The sequence below is a fragment of the Vigna angularis genome, chromosome 10 (genome assembly GCF_016808095.1).
Source record: "Vigna angularis cultivar LongXiaoDou No.4 chromosome 10, ASM1680809v1, whole genome shotgun sequence".
NCBI classification, from domain to species: Eukaryota; Viridiplantae; Streptophyta; class Magnoliopsida; order Fabales; family Fabaceae; genus Vigna; species Vigna angularis.
In genome coordinates this window covers 4838466-4866286 of record NC_068979.1, presented here as the reverse complement: position 1 = coordinate 4866286, position 27821 = coordinate 4838466, and the positions used below count along the sequence as shown (strand labels likewise).

Below are 27821 nucleotides of genomic sequence, written 5' to 3'. Positions count from 1 at the left end.
CCTGTTCTTTAAATGATTAACTATTTTTTTTATAAAAGTTATTTCTAGTTAATGTTGAAAAATACGTCTTGTTTGTATAATGATTATTATAAATAAATTGTTAATTAGTAGTTAATATGTCACATTTGATTAGAAAATATGAATGAGAATTTCCCATCAATCATATTTCTATGTATTGAACTCTTCTATTTGTTTGTTTTTCAACTCTATGGAAAAAAGATGTTGGTCCATTTATATTTGCTTCCAACTACTCAACCCGAATATTCAATTTATATAAAGAGTAATAATAAGTGTTAAATGAGTATGTAAAATAAATCATTTGGGTATCATTATTTGCCTAAAATACACTCTTAGGTATTCGTGTGAAAGAAAACTAAATGGAAAAGAAAAATATAAAGAAAAAAAACTATATATTTTTTATTATATGATTGAGGAAAAAAATATATTTACATAGAGAGAAAAAAAGAAGAGAAAAATCATCAAAGTGATTATTAGTTTAATATTAGATAAAATACACTGAAAACACACACTTGATTTTTGTAAATTTTTTGTTTATAAATTACAACCAATAATGAAAAGTGTTTTAAAATATCTACTGACATGTTTTAGTTGATTAAAAATATAAAATATGTTTTCATTTTAAAATTTATCAAATTCGATTTTAGTTTTCTCAATAGATTTTTCCTTCTAATCTAAAAGTATTTCCCTTATATGTCAATACTTATTTTGTGGTGGTCTATTCTCATTATTAAATATAAATTATGATTATTTTAAGAACTATAAAAGTAAAATACTTCAAAATCAGGCCAGTAGAAAATGGGTTAGTTTTTAGAAGATTAAAATCGAATTTAAATATCTTGATAATAACTAAAAATGCTTTTTATCCAGGAACATAATATTTAAATTAACTGAAATATTAAACAAAAAGGAAAAAAAAAACTCTTGTTTCACCATATGATCTGAAACACTTGAATCATGTTAATCAACAACCATGTAAACTTTGAGATGTTAGTGTTCTTTTTTTTCTATGTTATAAGCTAAGAAAGACGTTACTCACTATTTCACTGTGAAAAAAGATTGTTCGGTGTGAGTTCAGAACACCATATTCCAGCTGGAACCCTAGCTTGAATCCATGATGGTTGGTCCACACAAACCATATCTCTGACTTTTTTTAGAATTTCTTTTTCCACCTTTGGAATCTTAAGATTATGTGCTTCTTTATAAAACAGGGTGATATACTTCCAAATATAAATTGACTACTCTCCCTGTTTACATGTTGTGTCAATTGTAAGCTAATTAAAATAAAGAAAAAATATTCATACATATCCAAAATATTCATATTCATCGTAGATACTTCCTTAAAAAAATTAAATAATAGATTTGTAAAATATATAATACGATAAGAAGAAAAATAATAAAAAAGTGTTTAATGTTAGATAGAAGAGTACATAGTTGTCCGAAACTAAAATTTTATACAAGTTGTTTTTTTTAAGTAAAAATATAAAATATTAAAAATCTCATACAATATAACTAAATCATAATATATATATATATATATAGTGAGTATAAATATTCAATTAATATTGAAGTTATATGATAAATGGTATTAATATGAACAATATCATTCATTTGTAAACTTATAATGGTTTTGTTGATGAACTGAATGGAGAGTAAGGCCTTGTTTTCTTGAGTGGATTTGAGGGAGAGTAATTAAGGAGATTTGAGATGATTTGAAGATAAAATTTTTTGTCATTTATTTGAGTGAATTTGGAGATAAATGAGAGTGGATTTGGAAGTAAATTTTTTTAATTTGTCACGTCAATAAAATCCTATACAAATTCTCACAAACTTTACTTCCAAATTCATACCTCCAAATTCACTCAAATAAACAACAAAAAATTTATCTTCAAATTCTGTCAAATTCTTTCAATTACTCTCTCCCAAATTCACTCAAGAGAACAAAGCCCAAGAGAAGCAAAAGGAAATGTTATTAATAATAGATTCTTACCTTTAATTTTCATGGAGGTCCTTGATGGGCTTAATAATTTCACTTGCTACTGAAGAAACATGTAGAAAGAGTGGTGTGAATGGTTTGTTCTTTAGGGAACAAATATGCGTGCACTACATCTTCATCATAAAACACAGGGTATGTATCACTATTAAAGGAGGAGTGCATATTTAATTATATGTTTTTCTTTGGTTGTTTAAATAAGTAATTATTTGAAAATATTAATTAAGATAATAACAGTTTATTCTGTATTTTATTTTAAAAAATAACCATGTTTTACTTTAAAAAAATATTAAGGGGATGTCCCTCTTCTTTATTTATGAGCAGATATATAAATTTGATGCAATTTTTTTTAAATACATTTTATCTTTTCATTTTATGATTGTAAAGGTTCTAATTAAAAATAAAATAATTATGGTATTCTCTAATTTCTTTTATTATATGTATTAAATTAATATATGTCAATACATAAGAGGATAGTTACTATAAATATATAAATAAAATTTTAAATTTTAAAATTAATAAAAATGACACTTATTAAATGAGCGAAAGATATTAACATCAATTTTTTTATTGACTAATATAAAATATATAATTTATGTCAAATATTAAAAGAACAAACTTAAAGTTTGTTTTGTGTGAAAACACGAGGAAAACATTAATTTGAGTTAATATTTATTTTTGATGTCAAAATGTTGTGGGTTTGGGATTTATTTATGATTAAGTATTCATCTTTAGATGAGGTTTGTTTGTTAAAATATGTATTTTCATTTGTGACTGGGATGGTTTTTTTTAGGAATTTGGTTATTGTCATCTTATTTGTATATTATGTTTTTTCATTATTGATAAAAATATTAGTAACCTCAATTTTCGCATTGGTAAAAATGTTTGTCCTTTAACTTTTAGTCCATCACCATCATCAGACAGTCATACGGGAAGAATATTAAATTATACAAATAAAAATGATATAGAAAGATTAAAATTTCACAATTATGTTTCAATACCTAACTCAATTTTTTAGAGTCCAACTTCATTTAATATGTAACACATACAAATTGAAAAAGTTTAAAAATACTCATTTTATTATAATTTTTTTTTATTGGTAGCAAACTTTTATAAGTCAAATGTGATATAATTCAACATAAATTTGTCATTTTTATGTAAACTTTATATAATTCCACGTAAATTTATGTATTCTATATTAATATCGAGCTTAAAACAAACATAAAAAAAATCTAAAATAATTAATATAAAAGGTTGTTGTTATGTCAAATAAATAACTAACTTTTTGTCTGTGAACACCTCATCACGATGAATTAATTTAATTATATATATATATATATATATATATATATATATATATATATATATATATATATATATATATATATTACTTTAAAGACAAAAACGCATTTTTCAAATTCAAGCTATTTTAATTTTATTTTATATCAACCAAGATAAATTATAAATTGGAGAATTTTCCTTTTAATATATTGATAATGATTTTTTAAAAAAGTAATTATAAGATGAGAATCATAATTGTTAAAAAAATGTACAAACAATTTTAAATTTTGAATAAATTTAACTAAAACCTTAAGAAATTTGTTCTTTGACTATACACTTAAAATCAATGTGCATTACAGTATATATAAACCACGAAAATAAAAATTAAATACAACCTTTATACACAAGACACAATATATGTTTTTTTTCCTGATTAATATGAACACAGAGATAGGTATAAAAGTGTTAAAATAAATCTCTTTCCATTTTAACCCCTACATTACTTAGGGAATAAAAGAATAAAAATATTTTTGATAAAAACATAACATTCACTTGTAATTGTTTGTCACTACAGATCAACAATAAAATGTTAAATAAATGAAAAGAGTCAATTTCATCTTTTCTAAACAGTCAACTTCACCTTAAAGCACTTAGTTATAGAATTACTTGATAATTTGTCATTTAATTTATTTAATTTAAAAAATTTCAAGTAGTTATCGAAAAACAAATCATTCCATTCTATAAATGACCTAATAATTTACTTAAATGAAAAAGCAACATATAATCTGTCTGTTATGTAATAATTGATAATTTAAATTGAAAGATAATTATATTTTAAAATTTATCAACTTAACACTAGTTTAAAATCTCGGCATTGTTTATTTAGTACATGCTGTGTTACCTCCAAAAGTATTAGCATATTTTTATAAGAAAAAAAAAATAAAGAAAACTTCCTTTTTAAGTTAACCTTTTAAAATTGTTTAGTTTTGGGACGACTCACATCAATGGTATTTAGATATTAATTAAAGACATCATCACAATCAAAAGAACTCTGGTTATAAAAGAAAACATCATTATTATTTTCTTAGTTTTTTAAAAACTAGACAAAACGTGTTTATTAATTAATTAACTAAAATAACATAGATCTTAGATTTTGTGTAAAAATGGATATAATTTAGCTTAGGTTAAGTTTCAGAGAGGCCTTTTTCATAATGTAGAACACTGCTACTAAAACAAGGGTTTATCCCATGTTTTCCATAATTAAGTTAGACTGAGAATGAAAATGAGAAAGGGTTGGTGTATTTGGAAAAAAAATGCATACAAAACATATTTTCTATTAATGGCTTATTCTTTTTGTTGTGATTAGGTAGGAGAAACATAAAGGGGAATATGCAACCATTTAGTAAGGAAGCAAAACAATAAATACAATGTAACATTACAGGATGGTTTGGTTTTATTCCACATGATCTAAGAATATATTCAATTACATGTAAGGATATGGGTAAGACTTTTCCCATAGCATCCTTAAAGAACCGCCGACAAGGGTTCGTTAAAAAATGTGGGTATTTTGATCAATTACCTTCTCAACACCAAATACTATTCCTAATTATGGTTAACGGATACATTAATAATATATAATTAGCCTGATAAATAGGGTCAAAAGAGAGCCAAAAGAATCTAGTGGAGCTTTGTAACTCTTGACCTACTACCAAATTTAAGAAACTGCCAAAACAAGGAACTTCAATATTTAGTTTATAGTATTCCATTTTAACACAACAAAAGAGAGGTGTATGCTAAATAGAGTTGGAAAATTAAAAAAAGTGTATTATCTTTAACATAAAATCTAATATTTATGTTATGTTTGTGAGACGTTATATATATATATATATTCCTTAATGTTTGCGAGTTTTGTTTTTTTTATCATAATATAAGACATAATTTATCTAATTCAGTGATCTCAACATATTTTTTCTGACCATAGTGATATCATTGTTGAAACTTTTTTAAGAGGTTAGACTAAGAAAAGTACAGTGATAGTTGATGGAAGAGTGAAAAGAAAAGGATTACGTATTTGTTTAAAAATGAAAGGTAATCCTGTAGTTAGAAGTGACAAATTGCATAGTGGTGAAGAAAGGCATAACTTTTGTGAAGAAAAGGAGTTATGGTAAGAGGGTGTGATTGCGTAGTGGAGGAGTCCAAATACAAACAAAAGTGAAAAGGGAGAAAAGAAAAGCTAAAAAGCATTAGCCTGGGGCGTGTGCATGTTCCCCACACACCACAAACAGGCTCGGCGAATCAGCCAAACAAAGCACAAAGTGGAAGAAGACCTTGTCAAAGCTGACCCCACGGTTACATCTTTTCCCACAATTGCAGATTAACTGCTTCCCGACATTCTATTACAACATCCTCTCACACATAATACACCTCCAGGATTTACAATAAATATGTTTACCGTTTTCCTAATCACTTCCCTCCATTCCGTCGGCAGGATCCGACAAGCATAGCGTTCCACCTCTCTTTTTTTTTTATGCTTTTCTTCCAGTACTGTCTCGTACCAGTTATAAGTCTTTTAATACAGACTCTTTCTAAACTCATAAACCATTTTAGGTACTTAATAACTTGTATAAATAATTTTTTTTTTCCGTGATTAAAAATGTTTTAGACGTAGAGTCGAGGATTTCCATATAACACACTTTATTCCAAGTTAGTTTAAGTAATTCTGAGTGTCCTTATTCAAAATCTTTCTTTGGTTACATTCTAAACCATCTTTTTGTACCTGTCAATGCACTCTGACGCATAAGTCATTAGTTAATTCGATCGGAATCACAACAAAGTCTGGAATCACAACAAAGTCTTAAATCTGTAATAAATGAAATCACCTACCTTCTTATTTTTGACTCCTATTTATAAGTTTCTATATGAGTTTGATATCAGTGAAACCTTAATCACAGCTCAATCATAGTCCACCACCTACTAAGTAATGCTTTTCAGTAATCTTAATTAGAGGTGATGTTTAGGGATGATTTATGGTTGTAGATTGTCTGTTCAGTCTCCCTTCTTCTATGATCGAAAGGTGTGTATGTTAATTATTTGAATCATATGAAATTTGGTGGCTGACAGAAAATTATTCGACCGATCGTTTCCTTTTGGTGGTCTCATCCAGTTAGTTCTGACATAGGTGACCATACAATACAATATCAATTTTGTCAAATTGTATTCGGTTTGATTACCATCAATGAATCTTTGAAAGGATAAAATTTATTACAATTTTAATAATTTTTTCCAAAATATCTTCATATATATATATATATATATATATATATATATATATATATATATATATATGACTATGTATTCGTATTTCACTTATTATTTCAAATATTTATATTTATTCATTCATACTGTTTTAATTTGAATTGATCTCACCAAAATAAATTATTGAACATAATATTGTTGGAAGTCATAATTTAGATGAAGTCAATTTAATATATATTATTAAAAAATTAAATATAAACATAAGTTTCACATTTAAACATTATATAAACGTAAATATCCAACAACAACATTAGAGTTGATGATTAATTTTGGATCGAACTACCATTGTTATATAAGACTCATAACACTTGGAGTCAATTAAATTATCAATAAATATGTAGTTTTAGTTCAGAAGATTGTTGCTTAGCTTGAATTGTTGATATAGAAATGACCAAATACAGTGAAACCTATTCACATGGTTCATGGCAAGACGCCAAAAGCTTGAACCTCACCCATGTTTCCTGTCACAATATGTATAGCTACGAAACACATGGCTAAAATTATTAATAACAAATACTTACGAATTAAGAGATTTCATACGAGTTCACATTGGAGAGGAAAAAAAATAAGATATATAGTGGATAAATTAAATGTTAATATCAAAAGACATCATGGGCTCTTTATTTTTTATTACTTAAAGAATTAAAAGTAGACTTTATTAGAATAAATAAATGATGTTAATATTTTTTATTTTACAAATTTCTATAATTTTATCATTGTTTATGTTAATTGCTTAAGAAGAAATTTTATATTTTATCATCTAAACTATTAATTATAATATATAATAAGGCGATGAACTTTTCTAATAATTACTTGAAAATAACATATATTTGAGGTGGTTTAGACATACTTCACCAGATAAATTAATCTCTAATTAGCAGGTGAAACCTACCTTTGCCTCAATTGATAGATCTGCAGTAATAACTAAATTAATAAATAAAATAGGTTATAATAATATTGTTGATCATGTTCGTACATACCAGGCTCTAACCAGGGACGTATTTAAAAATTCAAGCTAAAAGTGATTATAATTTAACACGCATTGGTTATTGTAATAAAAAGGATTATAGTTTACATGTTTGACTTTTTTAAAAAAATATACAGTAAACCAGGATATGTTATTTGTTCAGTTACTCCACAAATGCTAAAGGCTACCACTTCTATTTTCTTATTATATATGGAACATGAGGTTTAGAGTACTCTTTAAAATATATGTATGAAGTCTTAAATATACCATTACTAGTCTAATCTTTAATCTATCAATGTGATCCTTGAATATAATAATTTATTGTTGCTTTCATTCATAAAAGTATTTTTAATTTTTCAATTAAGTCTCTGTTGTATCTAAAATTATTAGCATATTTATGTCAGCAATATATATATATATATATATATATATATATATATATATATATATATATATATATATATTCCATAATTCAAAATTTTAAAAGCACGAAAAGTAAAATACAATCAAAGAAAGAAGTAAATTTTAGATAACAAAGGAACATTAAAGTGCTCCCACTATAAGTTTTATCTGTTAGTGGTGTATATGAACGAACACGACAAAGTGGAGATTTAAAGGACTACATGGATGATTTTTTAAGATATATTTTATGTGAGAAAAGGGTAGAACATTCACAATCGATTTCGAGAATGTGTGGATTGAATTATTTTTTTTTAGTGCTTAATGACAATCTTGAGTTAAATTTAACAATAATCTAACAATAATAAATGGTTAAATTTAAAAACTAAAATGAGAATAAGTAATTGAGTTTAAAGACAAATCAAAAGCTAGATGTTCTCAAAATAAAATGAAAATATTTATTTTGATATAAATTTTTGAATTATCACATGACTATGAGTCATAAATATTAATGTCCATTATAACAAACGTATATATATACTAGCGGTTCTGTTCGTGTGTGTGTGTATATATATATATATATATATATATATATATATATATATATATATATATATATATATATATATATATATATATATATATATATATATATATATATATATATATATATATATATATATATATATATATATATATATATATATATATATATATATATATATATATATATATATATATATATATATATATATATAGGTTTGCTAACGCGCGTACGCCTGTTTTTCAGTTGGTACATTTTAGTAATGTGTATCGGGTTTTAGTAGACAAAAATATCCTTATATACCATGGATTCTAAGTTTTAAGGTTAAGGGTATTTTAATAATTTCCATTCTCAAAACTTAAAAAAAAAAAAAGAAACCCCCCAAACCCTTACTCACCTCCCTCATTCCTCTCAATCCTTTCTCTTTCATCTCTCTCACTCCAACTTCTTTTTTTCTGTCATCCCTACTGTAGCCCTAATTGAAAAAATCAGAAACGTTTGCCTTTAAACAATTTACCTTTGTAAAGGGTTGAGTCATTGACATATTCACCTTTAGGCAAAGGTTCATTAGATCTCTTCAATTTCACCATCTTCACTAATCTCTCTAATTTCATCATCTGCATATGTTGAATCATCATCTCTAAAAAAACCCTCCAGGCCAATTACCAATTCTTTCGGATGTGATTATGCTTGTGAAAATTAGATAACATTATATACGACAAAAATTATAAAATGAAAACTCATTATTTCTGCTATTTGTTAGTTTCTTTTTTTTATCCCTTTCCTTCATTTTTTTCTATTTTTTTTATCTTTATATTAGTACTATTTTATTATGGTTTTTTAGTATAATTATTAAGTGTAATATATATATATATATATATATATATATATATATATATATATATATTAAATGAGGAAATCTCAATTTGTATATATCTCTATCTAAACAATATTAAATCAAAAGTATGTTTTTAAAACATTTTTTAAAATAAACCTACAATAGCTCCCCTCTTTAAAATAATTTATCTTCATGAAAATTATGATAGTTTTTGACAGTAAAATATACGTTTGTTTATTAATTAAGGATCTCCATCAATAAACAAACCGTCCATTTGATTTTTTTTCACAAACAAACAATCCAAGACGAAGATAGACACACCTCTAGAATCCAATGGCTATGTCTTCTCATTATTTTGCTTGTCCACTTTTTGGTGTGTGGTCACATTTTCTCCACAAGATCCCTGTTTGCTATTTTTTTTGAATTATTTTTACTATTTTTTTCTTCTGACTAGTGTATTCAAGACACAATGGTAAAAGATTAGTAGACAAAATGATTCTATTCAAAATTAACCCTAACTGTGCAGAAAATTATAATGATAACAATTCATAGAATTAACTAATTTTTAACTTATATTTAAATATTATTCATTTGGATAAAGAAAGTAGAAGGGAAGCCATACAAGCAGAATATAACACCAACAAGGGGGAATTTGTGCTTTTCCCTCATTACTTGCAAACAAAAAATGAGGGATCTTAAGGTACTATTCTTTTAACATTACCACTACATAACCATATGTCATATTTTCCTTATATATCCACAGTATGTTTATCTACTTCCACGTGTATAATGCGAAAATGAAGAACGTAGAACATTGCCACGTTTCATTCCCACTAATAGTATAATGGTTATAATCTTTCCTCTCTATTCATTGACTTCGTTTACTACACCGTAAATTCATAATTTAGTAAAATTTAGAAACAACATTGCACTTGAGAATGACATAAATTAAAAAAAGATTAAAGTAAAAAACATAAAAAAAATAAAATAAAAACGGCTCCTGCTGACGGAAGCTTTGTAGCATCCAGATCTTACATTACAGCCGAAAGAAGTTTCCTCTCTCTCTCTCTCTCTCTCTCTCTCTCTCTCTCTCTCTCTCTCTCTCTCTCTCTCTCTCTCTCTCTCTTTTCAGACACACACACACTCTCTTTCTCTCTCTTATTTCGAGGAGAGGAATTTGCGGGAAAGAAACGAAACCCAGACATGAATTGGGTGAAACAAAAGGTAACAAGCGAACCCCACGATAATTCGCCATGAAAGCTCCTCACTTGAGCTTCTTCTACTTCTACATCATCCTCCTCACACTGTTCCTCTTCCTATCCATACCAGTCAACACTGCAAAAAGGGTCAATAGTAATACCAGCGCTAATGAATCTGGTACAAGAAGAATTCTGCACCAGCCATTGTTCCCGGCGAGTTCGGCACCACCGCCACCACTTCCGGTGGAGAGTCCTCCATCGCCGGAAGGCGGAAACATCCCCTTCTTCCACGAGTACCCGGCGGGGCCCCCACCGGATCAGAGCCAAGCAGCCCCGTCCAATTCCAACACTTCAATTGCAAACCCAACTGCAACACAACCCGCAAAGGGAACAAAGAAGGTAGCAATCGCGATCTCAGTGGGGATTGTGACCCTTGGAATGCTATCAGCGTTGGCCTTCTTTTTGTACAAACACAGAGCCAAACACCCGGTGGAGTCTCAGAAACTGGTCGCTGGGAGTGGGAATACCAATAACAATAGCCATATCTCAAACAGAAACGAGGTTGATTCAACTGCGCCACCGTCGAGTTTCCTCTACATTGGGACAGTGGAACCCACGCGAGCCTCTACCAACGACTCGCGAGACAACAGAGATGTTAATAAGGCCAACAGATCGCCGTATCACAAGCTCAAGCGATCCGATCGCTACCGTCCAAGTCCTGAGTTGCAGCCAATGCCACCGCTCAGTAAGCCTCCCGACGGAAACTACCCGCCGGCGGTCTCCTCCTCATCGGAGTCCGATGAGGAAAGCCGCGGCACGGTGTTTCACTCGCCGCAGAACTCGTCGGTCGATGGGTACTACACGCCGGCTTCGCGGCAGAGCTCTCTTGTCAACGGTAGTCCCGCGAAGCGTGACACGAATTCCACGCCCACACCCGTTGTTCCGTTTTCCAAGAGAACTTCGCCCAAGTCACGCGTTTCGGCACCCTCGCCGGAGATACGCCGTGTCATCATTCCGTCGATAAAGCAGCCCCCTCCACCGTCGCCGCCGCTACCTAAGCATTCCAGAAAGCCGAAATTTTCGGCGCCTCCCCCACCTCCGAATTTGAAGCATCTTCAGTCAACAACCGACACTGTTTCGCACGTGTCAAATACTTTACTCAATCCTCCTCCACCACCTCCACCTCCGCCTCCTCCACCGCCGCCGCGAAAATCAGAGTCTCCGGCTGTTAGTGTCTCCTCTAATTCTGCATCTGTAAAGAGGCAGTCTTTGTCACCAATTGAAGGTAGTGTGACGAAAGGTTCAGAAGAGGTTGAACAGAGTGTGAGTTCTTCCGAGAGGCTTCAAGCCAATGACAGGGATGGAGCCAAACCAAAATTAAAGGCTCTGCATTGGGATAAAGTGCGTGCGACCTCAGACCGTGCTACAGTGTGGGACCAGATAAAATCAAGCTCGTTTCAGTGAGTTCAATTAGTTAACTAACAGTATTCAGATATTAGTATAACTGGAAGCTAATGTTTCTTTGTTTCTATGATATGGCGTTTTTCTTTAAATAGGTTAAATGAAGACATGATGGAATCGTTGTTTGGATGCAAAGCCACGAATTCTGCTCCGAAAGAACCTCCCAGAAAATCAGTTTTTCCTTCTGTTGATCAGGAGAACAGGGTGTTAGACCCGAAGAAGTCACAGAACATAGCTATACTGCTCAGGGCTTTGAATGTGACCAGAGAGGAGGTGTCTGAAGCTCTTTTAGATGGTAACTTGCTTTTCTCATTTTTTCAAATTAGGGGATCAAATTAGACTTGATACTTGAGGACAGATTTCTAATTTGGGTAAATTATACTAAAAGGGTGATTCGTTCATCTTACTGTTAGACATTTTTGGGGCCCTACGCTACAGTGTTGACTACTGAGTTCATCTGCAGTATTCCCTTAATTAGGTTGTTAATATCACCTACCAAAACAATGCTTCTAAGATATGTTAATATATTCGATTCTGTATACTGTGTGGGGAAACATGGAGTGAGGGGCATAAAGTTCCATCACTGTTTATGCCAGCGATGTAGAGAGAATAAATCATACAAGAAGACAGAGTGCATAGTACAAGGACTTCATCTTGAAGTCACCATCATAGCATCTGAAATTAAGTATGAGAATGTCTAAGCAGCATCATGCCATGTGCATTATTATGTTAAGCTATGAAATTAGGTATTCAGTAACTGTGATCTTAAAAGTGCGATATAGATACAATCCAACTCATAAATTATAATACTCTCGGTCATAAAACATCCTTTAGAAGTATAAAAGAATAATTGAACATCCACCAAGGTGGGATCACACCCACTTCATCCTCCACTCCAAACTGAGAAAGATCTTTTATTCACATACTATTCTTTTATTTCTATTGGAATTATTGTCACTAAACTCAATACTGACATGGTCACTGTACTTAATTAGCTTATCACTGTTACAATTCCAAAACTTCCAAGATGTGCAGTTTTGGGCTCTGACTGTCACTAAACAGAGCGGCGACCTTGTTTAACAAACACATGAATTTCACACATGGCACAACCAGACCAACACACCATGTTTGCTTCCTGTGCTGTAATCCAAAAGATGGATTATTCTTCCTTGTGGGATCACGACATTTCTTCTTTAATCTTTTGTCTTTGTGTCGGTGTATATCCTTTCTTTAGAAGTACTGATATATAATTCCTTGATATAAACTGTGGACAAGCCAGTAAGCAGTTCTAATTTCCTTATAATCCATTGCCTGTCAGCAGTTTTTCCTAGAAACGGTTTAAAGTATATTGCTGTCAAAGATTTAAACGTCATGCAGGTTTACTGTCTATTCATTCTTATTGTTAACAGAGGGTCTGCCTTACTTTTGTACATCCACCTCAAATAGCACTAATAATTGTAACGTGTTCTATAAAAAAGCCTGCCATTATATTTTACACTCAAATTTAAAGTAAAGCTATTCTTATTTCTTAATAGTGTTTATCTTCTGTGGGGGTTGATAAAAAGTACCGAGGTAAAGAAAAAGACGGACGTAAGGCTTTTTATCCTTCTAAAAGCAGACATATGATAGGGTAATTACTAGCATGAAAACCCGTGAAGGCAAAACTGAGGACTTTCCTGTAACCATAGGTTTACACCATGACTCAATATTAAATCCTTGTTTAATATATAGTCCTGGATGTGTTTACAGGGATATATAGAAGCTTTATTCAAGTTCATGCATTTTAAGGATGGCATTCTCTTGATCGAGTAATCAAGAAAATAAAAAGAATTCTAAACTTGAATTTTGGAGACAGATTGAAATCAAAGTTTTTTTGCTTGAGGAGAAGAAAATGAAAAATGTGTAATACCACAAGTTTCTGAGTTTATTTACATGGGGATCAATATTACATAATGATAGAGTAGTATATGAATATGGTTACAAGTTGTGTGATTAAAATGGAGAAAGACATGAGGAATTATTTTTTATTCTAAAGTACATATTCAAAAGTTGTTATACTTCTATATGATCTGACCGTACCTATGGTGGTAGTAAATGTTAGGCTTTGAAGGTGCAAGAGAAAAAAATGGGATTAGCATAAGTGAGTATATTAAGATGGATGTATGTATGACTACACGAGAGAATAAAGAATACATAATTATTGTATATTGAAGAGATATTGGTGTGATACCTATCTAGAAAATATTGATAGAAACTAGAAAATAAGGTGATTTGGATACAGGCAAAGAAGGCCATTGTAGGCAACTGTGTGTAAGTAAATTGCATGGGATATAGCCATTTGAAAAGAAGTAGAGGAAGAGAAGGGTACTGAAAGAAATTTTCCTTGACATGCCTATTGTTTGTTTTCAAAAGCAATTCCTTATCTGCATCCTGTATTTTCACTTTGAGAACAGCAAAGGATGTATTTTCACTTTGCTAATTGGCAGTATTTCTTTCAATGAAACAGGGAATCCTGAAGGTTTGGGCACTGAGCTATTGGAAACACTAGTAAAGATGGCTCCGACTAAAGAGGAAGAGATAAAGCTTAAAAACTACGATGGTGATCTCTCAAAACTGGGATCTGCAGAAAGGTTTCTTAAAGCAGTGCTTGATATCCCTTTTGCCTTTAAAAGAGTTGAAGCTATGCTCTATAGAGCCAACTTTGATGCAGAAATTAACTACCTTAGAAAGTCTTTTCAAACCATGGAGGTCTAGTTTCTACCCTTTATATCTTTGTTTTTTTGCACAAATTCCTTGTTATCTTTGATTTCTTGATCTCTTACAGGAAAGTGATCATTCAGTTGTTAATATCTTTCAGGCTGCAAGTGATGAATTAAAGAACAGCCGCTTATTCCTCAAACTCCTTGAAGCTGTTCTAAGGACGGGAAACAGAATGAATGTTGGCACTAATCGAGGGGATGCTAAAGCTTTCAAACTGGAGACACTCTTGAAACTAGTAGATATAAAGGGAACAGATGGAAAAACCACATTGCTCCACTTTGTGGTTCAAGAGATCATTAGATCCGAAGGTGCAGGAGCTGAATCTGCAAATGAGAATGTGAAAATGGATTCCAAATTTAATGAGGATGAGTTTAAGAAGCAAGGATTGCAGGTTGTGGCAGGGCTTAGTAGAGATCTTAGTAATGTAAAAAAGGCAGCTGGAATGGATTCAGATGTCTTGAGCAGCTATCTTTCAAAGCTTGAAACAGGACTTGATAAAGTGCGATTGGTTTTGCAATATGAAAAGCCAGATGTGCTTGGCAATTTCTTTAACTCTACGAAGCTATTTCTGAAATATGCTGAAGATGAAATTGTAAGGATTAAAGCGGATGAGAGAAAAGCTTTGTACCTTGTAAAAGAAGTCACCGAATACTTTCATGGGAATGCAGCAAAGGAAGAAGCCCACCCTCTCAGAATTTTCATGATTGTGAGAGACTTTCTGAGTATTTTGGATCTAGTGTGCAAAGAAGTGGAAAAAATGCATGATAAAATTGTTGGTGGTTCTGGCAGATCTTTCCGAATACCTCCAAATGTATCATTACCTGTTATCAATAGGTACAACCATCCAAAGCAGGATAGAAGCTCAGACGAGGAAAGTTCATCCCCCTAGTGTGTGAATATGAAAGAAACCAGTGTCATTCAGAATAACAGGCAAAGTAAATGAATGATTTTCGATAACCACCTTCCCAGAATTGGATTCATTGGGGCCATTTCAATTGTAATGGTGGTGAAAAGACAGCCCTCCGTGAGACTGAACATCAAACATCAAAACTCCAAAATGCATGCTGGGGTGGGGTTAAGAAACTGAACTCGCTGGTTTACCGGCGGTATACAGAAATGGGCTGCAAAGGTTCGTGGCATCCTCATCCTACTTCATATGAAGCATAAATAAAATTTTAAATGGGAAGTTCAGCGAATGCGTCATTTTGTTTCTTCTCCAATGCATATTCTACAGTCAAAATAGATTTTATTAGGTCAGAGCTCCACACAATTGTCATATTGTAGAACGTTTCGATTTCACTTAAGAGGCTCCTATATGTATTTTTTAAATCAATTATAAATAATAAATATCAATTTTGCAGCAACTCTTTGTGTGTGCCCAACAAAATACATTTAATGTTTGAAGCACGTGGGATAAGAAAATAAATGTTGCAGTGGGTGATAAACCCCAATCTCTTAAGAACTCGTTTCACTATGGAAAAACCAATCCGTTAGTGAGCTTCGAAAGTGAACATTACCAGTAAGCAAATTTCATCGTCAAAACGTTCCACTGGCTTGGTTACCGAGCCAAAATCCTCTATTCTGAACACTATATATACATAACTTTTATGTTTGTTTTAATCTAAGATCTCGTATAAATTTTAAAAAAAGTTATCGTTACGTATTCTACTGGGTTATTATATTTTTTTCCACTGAAGAAGACTTGGAAGGAAGAAATGAGATCTAAAAAGAATCTAATAATTCACACAAACTGTGCAAATCTTTCGTTTCAAAATCCTATTTCAGTTTAAGCATACCCCAATACCTCCTAGAAGGGAATATGGCGATAGTTTTCTACAGCAGTTTATCATAAAATCAATTTCTATAAAATTCTAGCAATTTATAAACTAAAATGTAAGGAAACATTGTGATAGTAGTACGTTGACTAGATTTAAACCAGTCTTTCATTGTTATAATGGTCACCATCATCAATAAATTCCAGTAATTAAAATACAATCAGACACTGATATATGTACCTTTCTAGGGTGAATCATCGTTGGAGTAACTTTATCCACAGTAAATCCTGCTAAAATAGCTTCCAGCTTGAACCATTGTAGATAATACCTGAAAGACACGCGTGAGAGACAGGATCCTTGAACAATATACAACATTTTCTATATGATACCAAAAGAAATATGATCTTAAATATTTGGACAAAGAAATTCAAATGCCAACGGTAGGTAAATGACTAAGACGCCATTTAATCGCATGAATAACACGGGTAACATATACCAAAAATATCTAACTATCTACCAAATAAAATATTGTTGGCATGAACTGGTCAAAATGAGTCTATTAGAACATTTGAACAACTACGCTCACTTTATTAAAATGTTGCTGTTGAGTGGGTTTGAAAATAAACTATTGAAGTTTGATTAGATAATAAGAGGAGAGTAATAGTCTTAATTTTTCTTATTTTCTCCTCATTCTCTGGTTTTTGCTTGAGAGGGGTGAGAGAAAGTTAGAGGTATATGTCCATTGTTTTTTCTTTTATCTTGTACTGGACTGAGTTGCATCCTCAAACTCATGCTTTCGGCTGTTTTTTCCTGCACCTCCATTTCTTCTTCCTGCACTCCCTAGACTTGATTAAAAGACGATTTTGTCATCTCCTTCTTCCCCGTACCGGCCCCTGTACCAGTCTCCTTCTGCACCGGTGAGTTTGGCAGCGAGTTTGGCGGAGAATGTTGAGGGAACGGCGGCACCGAAAGATTGCTAAGCAGGGGTTGCTAAAACCCACGCTTCGCAGCTGCTCGTTCGGAAGGGCTCTGCACAGGTTGCCACGATTGAAGATGTCCGGAGACGGCAACGGAGAAATCGTGGCGGCAGAGAGCTGCCCCCAACAAACTTGAGACGAAGCTGTGAGTTGACCAAAACGGGCTCAAGTCGTGCCAAAACGACGTTGTCTGCGGTTTCTAGAAAAGCCCAGGCGATTTCAGCGACATCGACGCCGGCGACAATATTTCAGGGAACTGACCCAGATTCTACCTATATTTGTGAAGTGGAAGGTGATGGTGGAAAGTTTAGCGGAAAGAAAGAATTGAATTTTTTTTGTAGAAGAAGAAGATGGATCGTAACTACGGTGAAGGATCATGGAGAAGGGAAATTTCGAGAAGAAGAAACCCTGAAGCTAGCTGTTTCAAAAGACATACAAATTTCTTTTGGAACACTAGTTCTGAAAATAATAATTATATAATAGTGATAAGACTAAAGATTATTTAACAACCTAAATACTTTACATTGTTGTTATTTACTTTTTAGTCTGTTCTTTCTTAAAACAAATTTATTTTTTTCTTTCTTAAAATAATATAAAGTTTAACAATTATTTTATTTTTATAGTATGTATCAAATAAATGCAAAAGTATATTATCATATTATTATTATAATTATAATTTGAGATTGGATGTTCTGATTGTTTTTGAAATAATTAATTCTGAAAAAAAATTTCTGAAATAAGTTTTCTGCAAGAAATTTTTGGATATAAAAATGTTTTCTAGAACATATGTTTCAAAATTTGTTTTTACTTTCTAAAATGAATATTTTGAAAAATATTTTCAAAACATTCCATCTAGATTATATTTATTTTTCGTGTTTTAAAAGATATTTTTCCAATTTAAAAGTATTTTGAATTATCTAATTCAAAAAATATTAAGAGTAAGAGATGTAACCTTTTTATTATTTTAACAAAGAATAATCTCAATATTAACACTTTTATTGGATGCAGAACAAACAAAGTGGGGTGCAGAATAAATGGTCATGCATTTTTTTTCTAATGAGTTGATCTAAAAAAACATTTGGACAATTCTTTTTAGGACAATTTTAGATTTATCTTTTGATTAACGAAGTCAGGTGAAAATTAATGAAGTTAAATGAAGTGATTAGCTAACTTATTTAATGAGCTGATTGTATTTTATAGTATCTTGCCCGCACTCTTCTTCATTTTTTTTCATTTTGTTTTTTCTGGTATATGGTCCTCGTGTATATGCAAAGAGTTTTTCGTTGTAAAAGTGTGGTGAAAGTGTTGTTGTGTTCGTGGTTGACATTAGAGTTAGGGGGAGTGATTTTTTAAGTTTTGTGTCAGACTGGTGTATGAGTCTATTTGAAAGTTTCAGGTCTTGATCGGATTTCATAATCCAACACATACCCTTTAGTTATTGACATTCGATTGGATATCAAAATCTGAAAACATGTATATTGAATGTCAAAATTTGAAAACATGTATATTGAATGTCAAAATCTGAATCTTCCTTTATTTGGATTTCGAAATCTGATATAAAAGAAATCACATTTCGACATCTGATATAAGTTTTAAGATTTTGATATCTGACATGTGTTTAACATGTTCTTAGTGTTATTATCATTTTTGCTTTTTGTGCTTTACTTCAGTTTTAATGATTTTAGCTTTCTTAAGTAATAATATATTAGATCTCAATTAATTATTTATGATTATCAATATTGTCTTAATCACTGTATTATTGATTATTATTATTATTACTCATTTATGACTTTATTGTCATACATTAAAGTTAGCATTTGTGTTGTGTTTGGTATTTTGATTTGTGCTAGAAAATTAAAAAATTTAATAACCAATGAAACTAATAAAACATGTAGGATACAGAAGTTATTAGTATCAAAAACATTGTATCGGATATGAAAATCTAAAAGAAAAAACACTGGATTTCGAAATCTGGTGTTTTTTCTATCGGATTTTCATATCCGATGTAATGTTTTTGATAATTTTTTAATTATATTATTTATAAATGTTTATTATATTATTTTAAAATATTTTATTATATTATTTATAAATGTTTAATTAGATAATTTATAAATGTTTAATTAGATAATTTATATGAATTAATTTAATTTATGAAAAAAATTAAATTTATTTAAGATTGATAAATTTATATAAAAATGATATGAAAAATTTAAAAATTTTTCTATATAGTGTTAAATATTATTATTTTAGTATTTTTTTTAAGTATATTAGATTATTTATAACTGTTTAATTTGTTGCATCATTTTATTATTTTTTAATTTAATTATAAATGATTAATTTACCATTATTTTTTATGTTGTTAACATCATCGTATTTTCTTTTTGCCATTCTATATGTGAAAAAAATTCAATTGTTCACTATAGAAAACATTTTGGATTATATAATCTCTAAATTGATTATGGATTATGTAACCTAAAATTCAAAAAATATATTTTACATCACATAGTCCAAAAACATGATTTTAATTATACGATCCAAAATATATATTTTATCTAAAATTACATCATTTTTATATGTGAAATCCATTTTGAAATACATTTTTAATTGTGTAATTCAAAAATAAAATTGTATATATATATATATATATATATATATATATATATATATATATATATATATATATATATAAATTACATAATCTAGAATATATTTTTTAATTTAGAAATTTATTTAACTTTGTGCAAAAATGTAGTTTACATCACATAATCTAAAAATTATATTTCAAATTACACTTAGATGTGAAATGCGTTCTTTAATACATTTTTAGATTGTGTGGTGTAGAATATATATATATATATATATATATATATATATATATATATATATATATATATATATATATATATATATATATATATTACATAATCTAAAATATATTTTTTTATTTAAAATATATTTCAAATTGTACTATCTAAAACATGTTTTCAAATTTCACAACCTAAAACTTTAAAACACGGACAAATAGTTTTCAAGCACTTCAAGAAGTTGCACAAAGAAACCGTGAGTTTTGAGGAAAAAAACACAACACTCTTTTACTATTTTTTAATAGCACTTGCTGAAAATTAAAAGTTGATTTAATTTAAGTATTAAATTACTTAGGTTAGCTTATCTAGGTCCTTTGAAAAGAGATGTATATAAAACAAATAAAATTCCTAAAAAAATTGTCTACAAAATAAACAAAAATATTAAGTAAATATTATAGAAAATCCAATCTACTATAATTTACTTATTTTATTTAGACTTAAATATATTTTTTTTGTCTCTAAACTATTTACTAAACTTGCATTTCATTGTTGTTTTGAAGTATATATCAATTTCGTTCCTCAAATTTATAAATAAATATAAATTTTTTTCAACATTAATGACGTCAAAATCTCTTTTCCCTCTTTACAACACTTTTTCTCCTTATTACACAACTCTTTCTGGTGGTGACAGACTTAGAGGTATCCCTAAAGGTGACGAGTTTGGTGGTGGTGATGGTGGTTATCAGGGCAAATCTCCACCACGAAGTTTCACCTATAACTACTTATTCGGGAAAGGGGTTAGAGTTATTTCAAATGTTTTGAAGTACACCCTAGAATGGTGCTGGTTGGGGTTGAAGATCTTTGTCACAAACTTCTCTCACAATCTTTATCAAATTTCTTTGTGTTTAGGGTTTGTTGATAAAATAATTGGGTTCTCAAGCCGATTTTGAAGATAAATGGTTTTTCATGAAAGTAATTGGAAAGTTGAAGAAAAATCAAAGAAAAATTGGTTTATCATTCCGGATCATTTTACCTACTTTTTATGAATATTTTTAAGGGTTAAATATGTTTTTAGTCCCTAAACTATTGGTCGTTTCTGGTTTTCGTCCCTCTTTCAAAGTAAGGTACGATTTGGTCCTCAATCTTTAAAAAATGTTCGTTTTAGTCCTCAAAACGTTCGTTTTTTCGACTAAAACGAACGTTTTTTAAAGATTGAGGACCAAATCGTACCTTACTTTGAAAGAGGGACGAAAACCAGAAACGACCAATAGTTTAGGGACTAAAAACATATTTAACCCTATTTTTAATTAGTGACGAATAACAATTTTAATAAATAGTTTGAAATGAAAAACATATTTAATCTTTTTATTTGCTATTATGTGTTTTTCTTTATTGTAAGTACCCACTTTATTGAAAGCTTAATTCAAATACATACCGCTCATTAATCAAAGATGTACTTACTAATGATGTAAGATGACATCATTGAAAGTCATATACATATTAAATTTCTATTCATAAATGTAAATGATAGATTGATATCCACACTTTAGTATAAATAAATAGTTCCATGACCAAATGAATAAGAAACTAAATAAATATATAAAACAATGACATAAAAAAATAATAAACATATTAGAAAAAGATGTTCTTCTACTTGTTTTTTTTTTAATTAAGGTAACAAAGAGAAAATTTTCATCTTTAACCTTATTTTCTTATTAACACTTACAGAAATTGAATATACAGTTAGCATTTGGTTTTAGACCAACTCTTAGTAGTTAACAAAGATGTACTTACTAATGATGTAAGATGACATCATTGAAAGTCATATACATATTAAATTTCTATTCATAAATGTAAATGATAGATTGATATCCACACTTTAGTATAAATAAATAGTTCCATGACCAAATGAATAAGAAACTAAATAAATATATAAAACAATGACATAAAAAAATAATAAACATATTAGAAAAAGATGTTCTTCTACTTGTTTTTTTTTTAATTAAGGTAACAAAGAGAAAATTTTCATCTTTAACCTTATTTTCTTATTAACACTTACAGAAATTGAATATACAGTTAGCATTTGGTTTTAGACCAACTCTTAGTATCCAAAATTTATGCATCTACCACAACATCACAATCATTGTTGCAAAAAACATGATGCTATCTTGATTCCTCTTGTTCTCAAGATATTTTCAACCAAAATTTTCCACCTAATTTCATCTTTCTTGCTTTGTTTTGATATTCGTTCCTTAAAGTTCCTGAAATAAAAAGAAAATGTGTTACTATTGCAGTGGATGAACAAGTTGTAAAAAAGTACATTTTCAATATAAAACACATATTATTATTAATTACCTGCATAAAGGAACTCTACAATCGTCCGGATTAACACATAATCGAGAATGTAACTCGAATAATTGCCACATCCTCTTGCAATGAACACATCCTCCAGGAACTCTCAACTTACATGCAGCAAAATGACGAACAAGCAACTCTAATCCGTTGCATGCTGAATACTTACATGGTTGGTTTGCTTGAAGATCTTTATCATAAGGACCAATAGTTCGACAACCATCTTTACATATGTGAACAAGAGCTTCCATGGCCTCATACAATTGTAGATATACCTTTCTTTCATTCATTTTTCTGATCCTTTCCTTTTTTATCTGCGTAATAAATTAATGTAAAAGCAATTAGATAAATGACTAATCAAATTTCACACCACAAGGTAAATAAAAAAGGTTGAGTTGTTTATTTCGTAATATATTTGTCCTTTTATTGAGTTTTAGTTTTCACAGACAAAAACGACAAGTTTAGTTCTTAATGTGAATATAAATTAAGTTTAATCTACATTGCTAAGACTATAAAGAGGTTGAATTGTATAACTTTGCAACAAAAATATTTTTAACAATTATAAATTGTCATAAAAACTACTTTAGATATTTATATATTTTATTTTACACAGGCTAAAGTTTAAAATAGAAACAAATATAAAAAAATAGAATGGATCGGTTAGCCAAGATAAAATGAAGGAAAAAAAAAACATGGTCTTACAGTTTCTTCATTGATCATTGACTCTAGAATTTCCTTTTCTAGAAGTGGGTGACTCAACTTCATTGCTTTCCATCCTTCTGACTCTGAAACAACTTTGAAGTTTTTCAATATCTTGCGATGACAAATGAGACTAAGTCTTGGAACATCACATAACAACGCTAGTTGAAACACGTCAACCAAGTTATCCATGGTGAGTAAACCCAATTCTAGTTTTTGTTCACATTCACACTTCAAGTGAGGAACCATGTATACATGTGACAACACCAACAAATGTAGAACAAATTCATCCATATCTTCTTTCTCGTATCTATAAAAAAAATTTAACAATGTTTTAACAAATGTATATTAAAATAATATATTATAAAGAAGAGTAAAGACAATGAATTAAGGTCAAAACCCTCACTATCATGTTTGATTACATTAACAAATCAATTACATCTAAGTGTAGTAAACAAAATTCAAAATATTATCAAACATTATTGTATAATTGTGTGTGTTGTTAATGATTTACATGCCATCATGACAAAGGATCAAACATACCTAAAAGTGTACAAATATCGAATAAAAACTTGGACTGCATCATGTGGAACCCCAATGATTGATATTGTTCGCCATCGTCCATGTCGATGTGCTTGCTTTAGCATGCCTTTTAATACAGGAGAAGCCATGGCCTATTCAATTAATATGAATTAATGACTTCAACAATGGAAGAAAAAAAAAATTCAATGTGTTTTTAAGGACTGATCATATAATGTATTTATTTTCCGATGATTAATATCATAAAGTAATACAAAACATTCCAAATATCCTTAACTCAATATGAATGACTTTATTTTATGTGTAAACAATACTTTAGAAAAATTTAACATCATATCATAATCTCGTAATACGATCATAAGATGAGTCTTTAATGGAATAGGATGAATGAACTTACAATAATGTTAGAATGAGCATAAACAACATCACCACTGTTAGTGTTAATGCAAACATCTGCTTTATAACCTTGATAGAAAAGGCGCTCCCACAAATCCTTTCTTGATGAAGAGTCGTTGTTGTTTTGTGTTCTTGGTTTTGAATTATAAGATGTCTTACAATCGTAAAATGAATTGATTGATATTGAACGTGACATAGGAGGTGATATAGGAATTAATTTATTGACATTTTGAAGAGACTTAGAATGATCGTTAATCATGTTAGTCATTGTTTTACGCTTTTCTTTTCCTACATAAACAAATATAAAATGTTATTTAGTAAAAAAATTACTATTTATAATATAATTCATATCACATATAAGTAATTTTAAAAAAAATATTTATTCTAATTTCATAACTTAGTTTACATTTAATTTTAGACAATATTTTAAGAGCAAATAAGAAACATGTGTATTATATACCTATGTAAACATTGAATTATCATTTAATAATGCATCACTTTAAACATCGAACATTTATTTGAATATAATATTTAAATGTTTTTAATCTCTCTGTTACGGGGAATTTTTATTTTTAAATCTTAAAAAAAATAAAATCATCTTTCTAAGTCTTCGATGAAAATATCTTAGATCCTTATTTTTTTATGTTAATTTTTGGTTAAAATTTGTTTAATTTTTTGTACTCTTAGTATAAAAAAAGAAACATGAGTAATAACAAATAATCCTATAATTTTAAAAATAATTATACAAAAGTTAATATACAAAAATATATTACACATTTTCATCCATGAAATTCCATTCCATTTTTTTAAAGATTAAAACCCAGCATCGTTTTACTTTCAAGTGTCTTGTTCTTTATAATAAATATCATCAGAAGCATAACAAAATATTCATATTTTCTATGTATATGATATCATTTACACTATCAATGTTATATGCAATGTTTATTATTATTATGATCTTGTTAAAATATAAACCCAAGCTGATTTATCTGATTGTAGCTTCACACAAATAATTGAAAAGAAAGTATCATATGAAATTTTATCCACATCTTTAATACACCAAGGTTGGTGAAGTGGGTTTCATCTTTCTTTATTTTTTCTAAGAAAATTCTGATATATTATATTTATTTTCATAGTTTTAAATATATTTCAGAAATAATTAGTTCTTTAACTTTTGAAAACCAGTTGTCTTAATTGACTGTTGTAGAGAGATTTTATATCAATTAATTAGACAAAAGCAAACTATTAACTAAAAAAATCTAAAGCTTTAATGGATCTATACCTTCAACTTAAACATCTATTAGAAAGTGAGTTTATGCCTAACTCATCCCCACAAAACCGGCTTGTAAGGTGAGGTTTGCACCTCAATTATATATTATCATTTGGCCTTATCTCTAGTCGATGTGGGACTTCCAACACACCCCCTTCACGCCGAGGTATAGACATCTCGTGCGTGATAGTAGAAATTGGGTGGTCCGATAGCGGCCCGATTGCGGGTGGAAGAGAAGAATAGAATGCCCACTTAGAACTCGCTAGGATAGGCTCTAACCATTGCTCTGATACCATATTAGAAAGTGAGTACAGTTAGGCATAAACTCACTTTCTAATAACATCTAAAAAATTCATACCAAATACTTTATACCATATCCAGAAGTGTTGGTTCATTTCATAAATTTCAGCATGACATTAGAAATTGCAACAACAGCAAAGTCCAACAATGATGTAGAGTTTGTGATAAATTAGTATTTATATATTGAGTGTTTAATTTCAAATAAAAAATGTATTTATATATCATTTTGAGAAAAGTTTTTGTAAGTTTTTGCATATTGTCTCTCAGCAGGTTTGTAAACAAACTGCATTAAATAATCGAGATTTTTTCCATGTGAAACAAATGAAATTTCTACATATGTGAAAAGGATCTAAATGATATGGTTTATGTGGATCAATTGACAATCTTAAATAAACAACAAAAGATAAACAAATGAATATCAATAGAACAAATTATGATCCAAATTAATAATGAAAAATAAAGAAAGAAAGTGAACTGGATTACCTGGTCTGAACTTTTAAAGTGCTCCTCTGAATATTGTTTCAAAAAACTTACAATCCCAGAGAGGATAAAAACACAACAAAAAATTGTGGAATCACAATAAAATCCTTCAAGACCTTAATCTTAACTAATATAATTAAAATAAATTATTGAAGTAAAACTCTCCTTTCAAGAAGATCACCACCTTTTGCATAAGAAATTCAAATATGGGTGAAGATTGGTGATGCAAAAGAGAATAGGAGAGCGAGGAGGATGAGTTATCAGAGCCTGACTGCAATTTTGCATACGTTTCCATGAAAAAGGAAACATAAAGCTAAAAAAACACCTCAAATCTATCCCCCACTCGTTTTTAGCTATAAATATCAACATCTGTTAATAACACATGCCATATGCACAAAGTTTTTTTTTTCACAAAATTATTGTTTGTTTGCTATATTTTAACATAATTTTCAAATAATCGTGCATGTCAGAGCTGTAATACCTCATCAAACTGTGCAACTGTATGTTCACTTGTTTGTGTTTCTGTTATTTTTGCAAGATGTCTCACATTATACACTTGTAATAATGAGAGATATAACATGTTTAAATTATAATTAAAAATGAAAAGAAAAACACATTTTACTAAAATGGTTTTTATTATAAATAAATGAGTTAATCAAAATACTTCAAAATATAGTATATGCCTTTTTAATATATTTGATATTGATTAGAAATGATCACCTCCATTTTTATAGCTATTTTAAAAATTGGAGATTTTCCCTGCATAAGCAATTCGTTTAATTTTAAGTGATTTAATTAAATTTCCCGTGTCACTTAAAAGTTTGTATTACTTCAGTTAATTATTTTGTATTATAAGTTTGTATATAATTTTCACGTATACATCTATGTAACACAATTTGTTTTTATAAATTAACTTTCATTGTAATTTTTTTTAATGTGAAATAACTTTTTACATTTAATAGTAAAGATGCATAATTGTATTATTTATTTCATTTTAAAAATATAGATGTTTAATTATTATTATTATTGATATTATTATTAAAATTTGTTATTGAACATGAACAAGCAAGTTACTCTTAGATAAACTAAGAAAGAAACAAGTTGATTTGAAAAAAATTTACTAAGTTTTATGTTAGTAGAATTGAAATTTAGGAATTTAAGTGAATAAAGTTATGCTAATATAATTGAATTTTAAGAATTTAAGTCAATAAAAATTATTAATTTTATTTCTCAGTGATGTACACATAACAATTGTATATAAAATTTTAAAAAGTTATCAACCATAAAAAAATTTACTAACTCGACCTTCCCACGATGAATATACAACATGATAAGAATAAATCGTCAGTAAAAAAGTGTCATGTGGGTCAATATCCAACCACTTCATCTTCTTCATGAACAATATTCTTATAGTGCTTAATAACTTTCCATTATTGTTAAATAAATTCTCTTG

The 27821-nt window shown here is 29.3% G+C and overlaps 2 protein-coding genes and 1 long non-coding RNA gene across 6 annotated transcripts; 1 reads left to right on the top strand and 2 right to left on the bottom strand.

Annotated features, from left to right (window-relative positions):
- Nucleotides 1-10197: 10197 nt before the first annotated feature.
- Nucleotides 10198-17985, bottom strand: LOC128194224 (uncharacterized). Of its 4 annotated transcripts, none has more exons than XR_008245573.1 (5): nucleotides 16791-17985; nucleotides 15737-16003; nucleotides 15597-15660; nucleotides 15404-15508; nucleotides 10198-11940 (listed from the first exon to the last, which is right to left on the bottom strand). It is a non-coding gene; the product is annotated as an uncharacterized LOC128194224 (long non-coding RNA). The 4 variants fall into 4 exon arrangements; XR_008245574.1 differs by having other exon boundaries at nucleotides 11823-11977; XR_008245572.1 differs by lacking the exon at nucleotides 15597-15660 and having other exon boundaries at nucleotides 15404-15596.
- Nucleotides 10609-16139, top strand: LOC108335721 (formin-like protein 6). Its single transcript, XM_017571837.2, has 4 exons — nucleotides 10609-12014; nucleotides 12111-12310; nucleotides 14522-14763; nucleotides 14873-16139. The coding sequence occupies exons 1-4, from the start codon at nucleotides 10609-10611 to the stop codon at nucleotides 15662-15664; spliced, it is 2640 nt and encodes an 879-aa protein (XP_017427326.1). The 3' UTR covers nucleotides 15665-16139.
- A 4474-nt stretch (nucleotides 17986-22459) lies between the features above and the next one.
- LOC108334777 (BTB/POZ and TAZ domain-containing protein 4) lies at nucleotides 22460-24586 on the bottom strand. Its single transcript, XM_017570714.2, has 5 exons — nucleotides 24320-24586; nucleotides 23926-24056; nucleotides 23386-23692; nucleotides 22687-22997; nucleotides 22460-22592 (listed from the first exon to the last, which is right to left on the bottom strand). The coding sequence occupies exons 1-5, from the start codon at nucleotides 24584-24586 to the stop codon at nucleotides 22472-22474; spliced, it is 1137 nt and encodes a 378-aa protein (XP_017426203.2). The 3' UTR covers nucleotides 22460-22471.
- Nucleotides 24587-27821: the final 3235 nt, after the last annotated feature.

Coding starts and splice junctions, on each gene's coding strand:
- LOC108335721 (XM_017571837.2), top strand. CDS start 10,609: ATGAAAGCTCCTCACTTGAGCTTCTTCTACTTCTACATCATCCTCCTC. Junction 12,015..12,110: donor ATAAAATCAAGCTCGTTTCA/GTGAGTTCAATT, acceptor TTCTTTAAATAG/GTTAAATGAAGACATGATGG. Junction 14,764..14,872: donor AGTCTTTTCAAACCATGGAG/GTCTAGTTTCTA, acceptor AATATCTTTCAG/GCTGCAAGTGATGAATTAAA.
- LOC108334777 (XM_017570714.2), bottom strand. CDS start 24,586: ATGACTAACATGATTAACGATCATTCTAAGTCTCTTCAAAATGTCAAT. Junction 24,057..24,319: donor ATGCTCATTCTAACATTATT/GTAAGTTCATTC, acceptor TTAATTGAATAG/GCCATGGCTTCTCCTGTATT. Junction 23,693..23,925: donor CGATATTTGTACACTTTTAG/GTATGTTTGATC, acceptor TTTTTTTTATAG/ATACGAGAAAGAAGATATGG.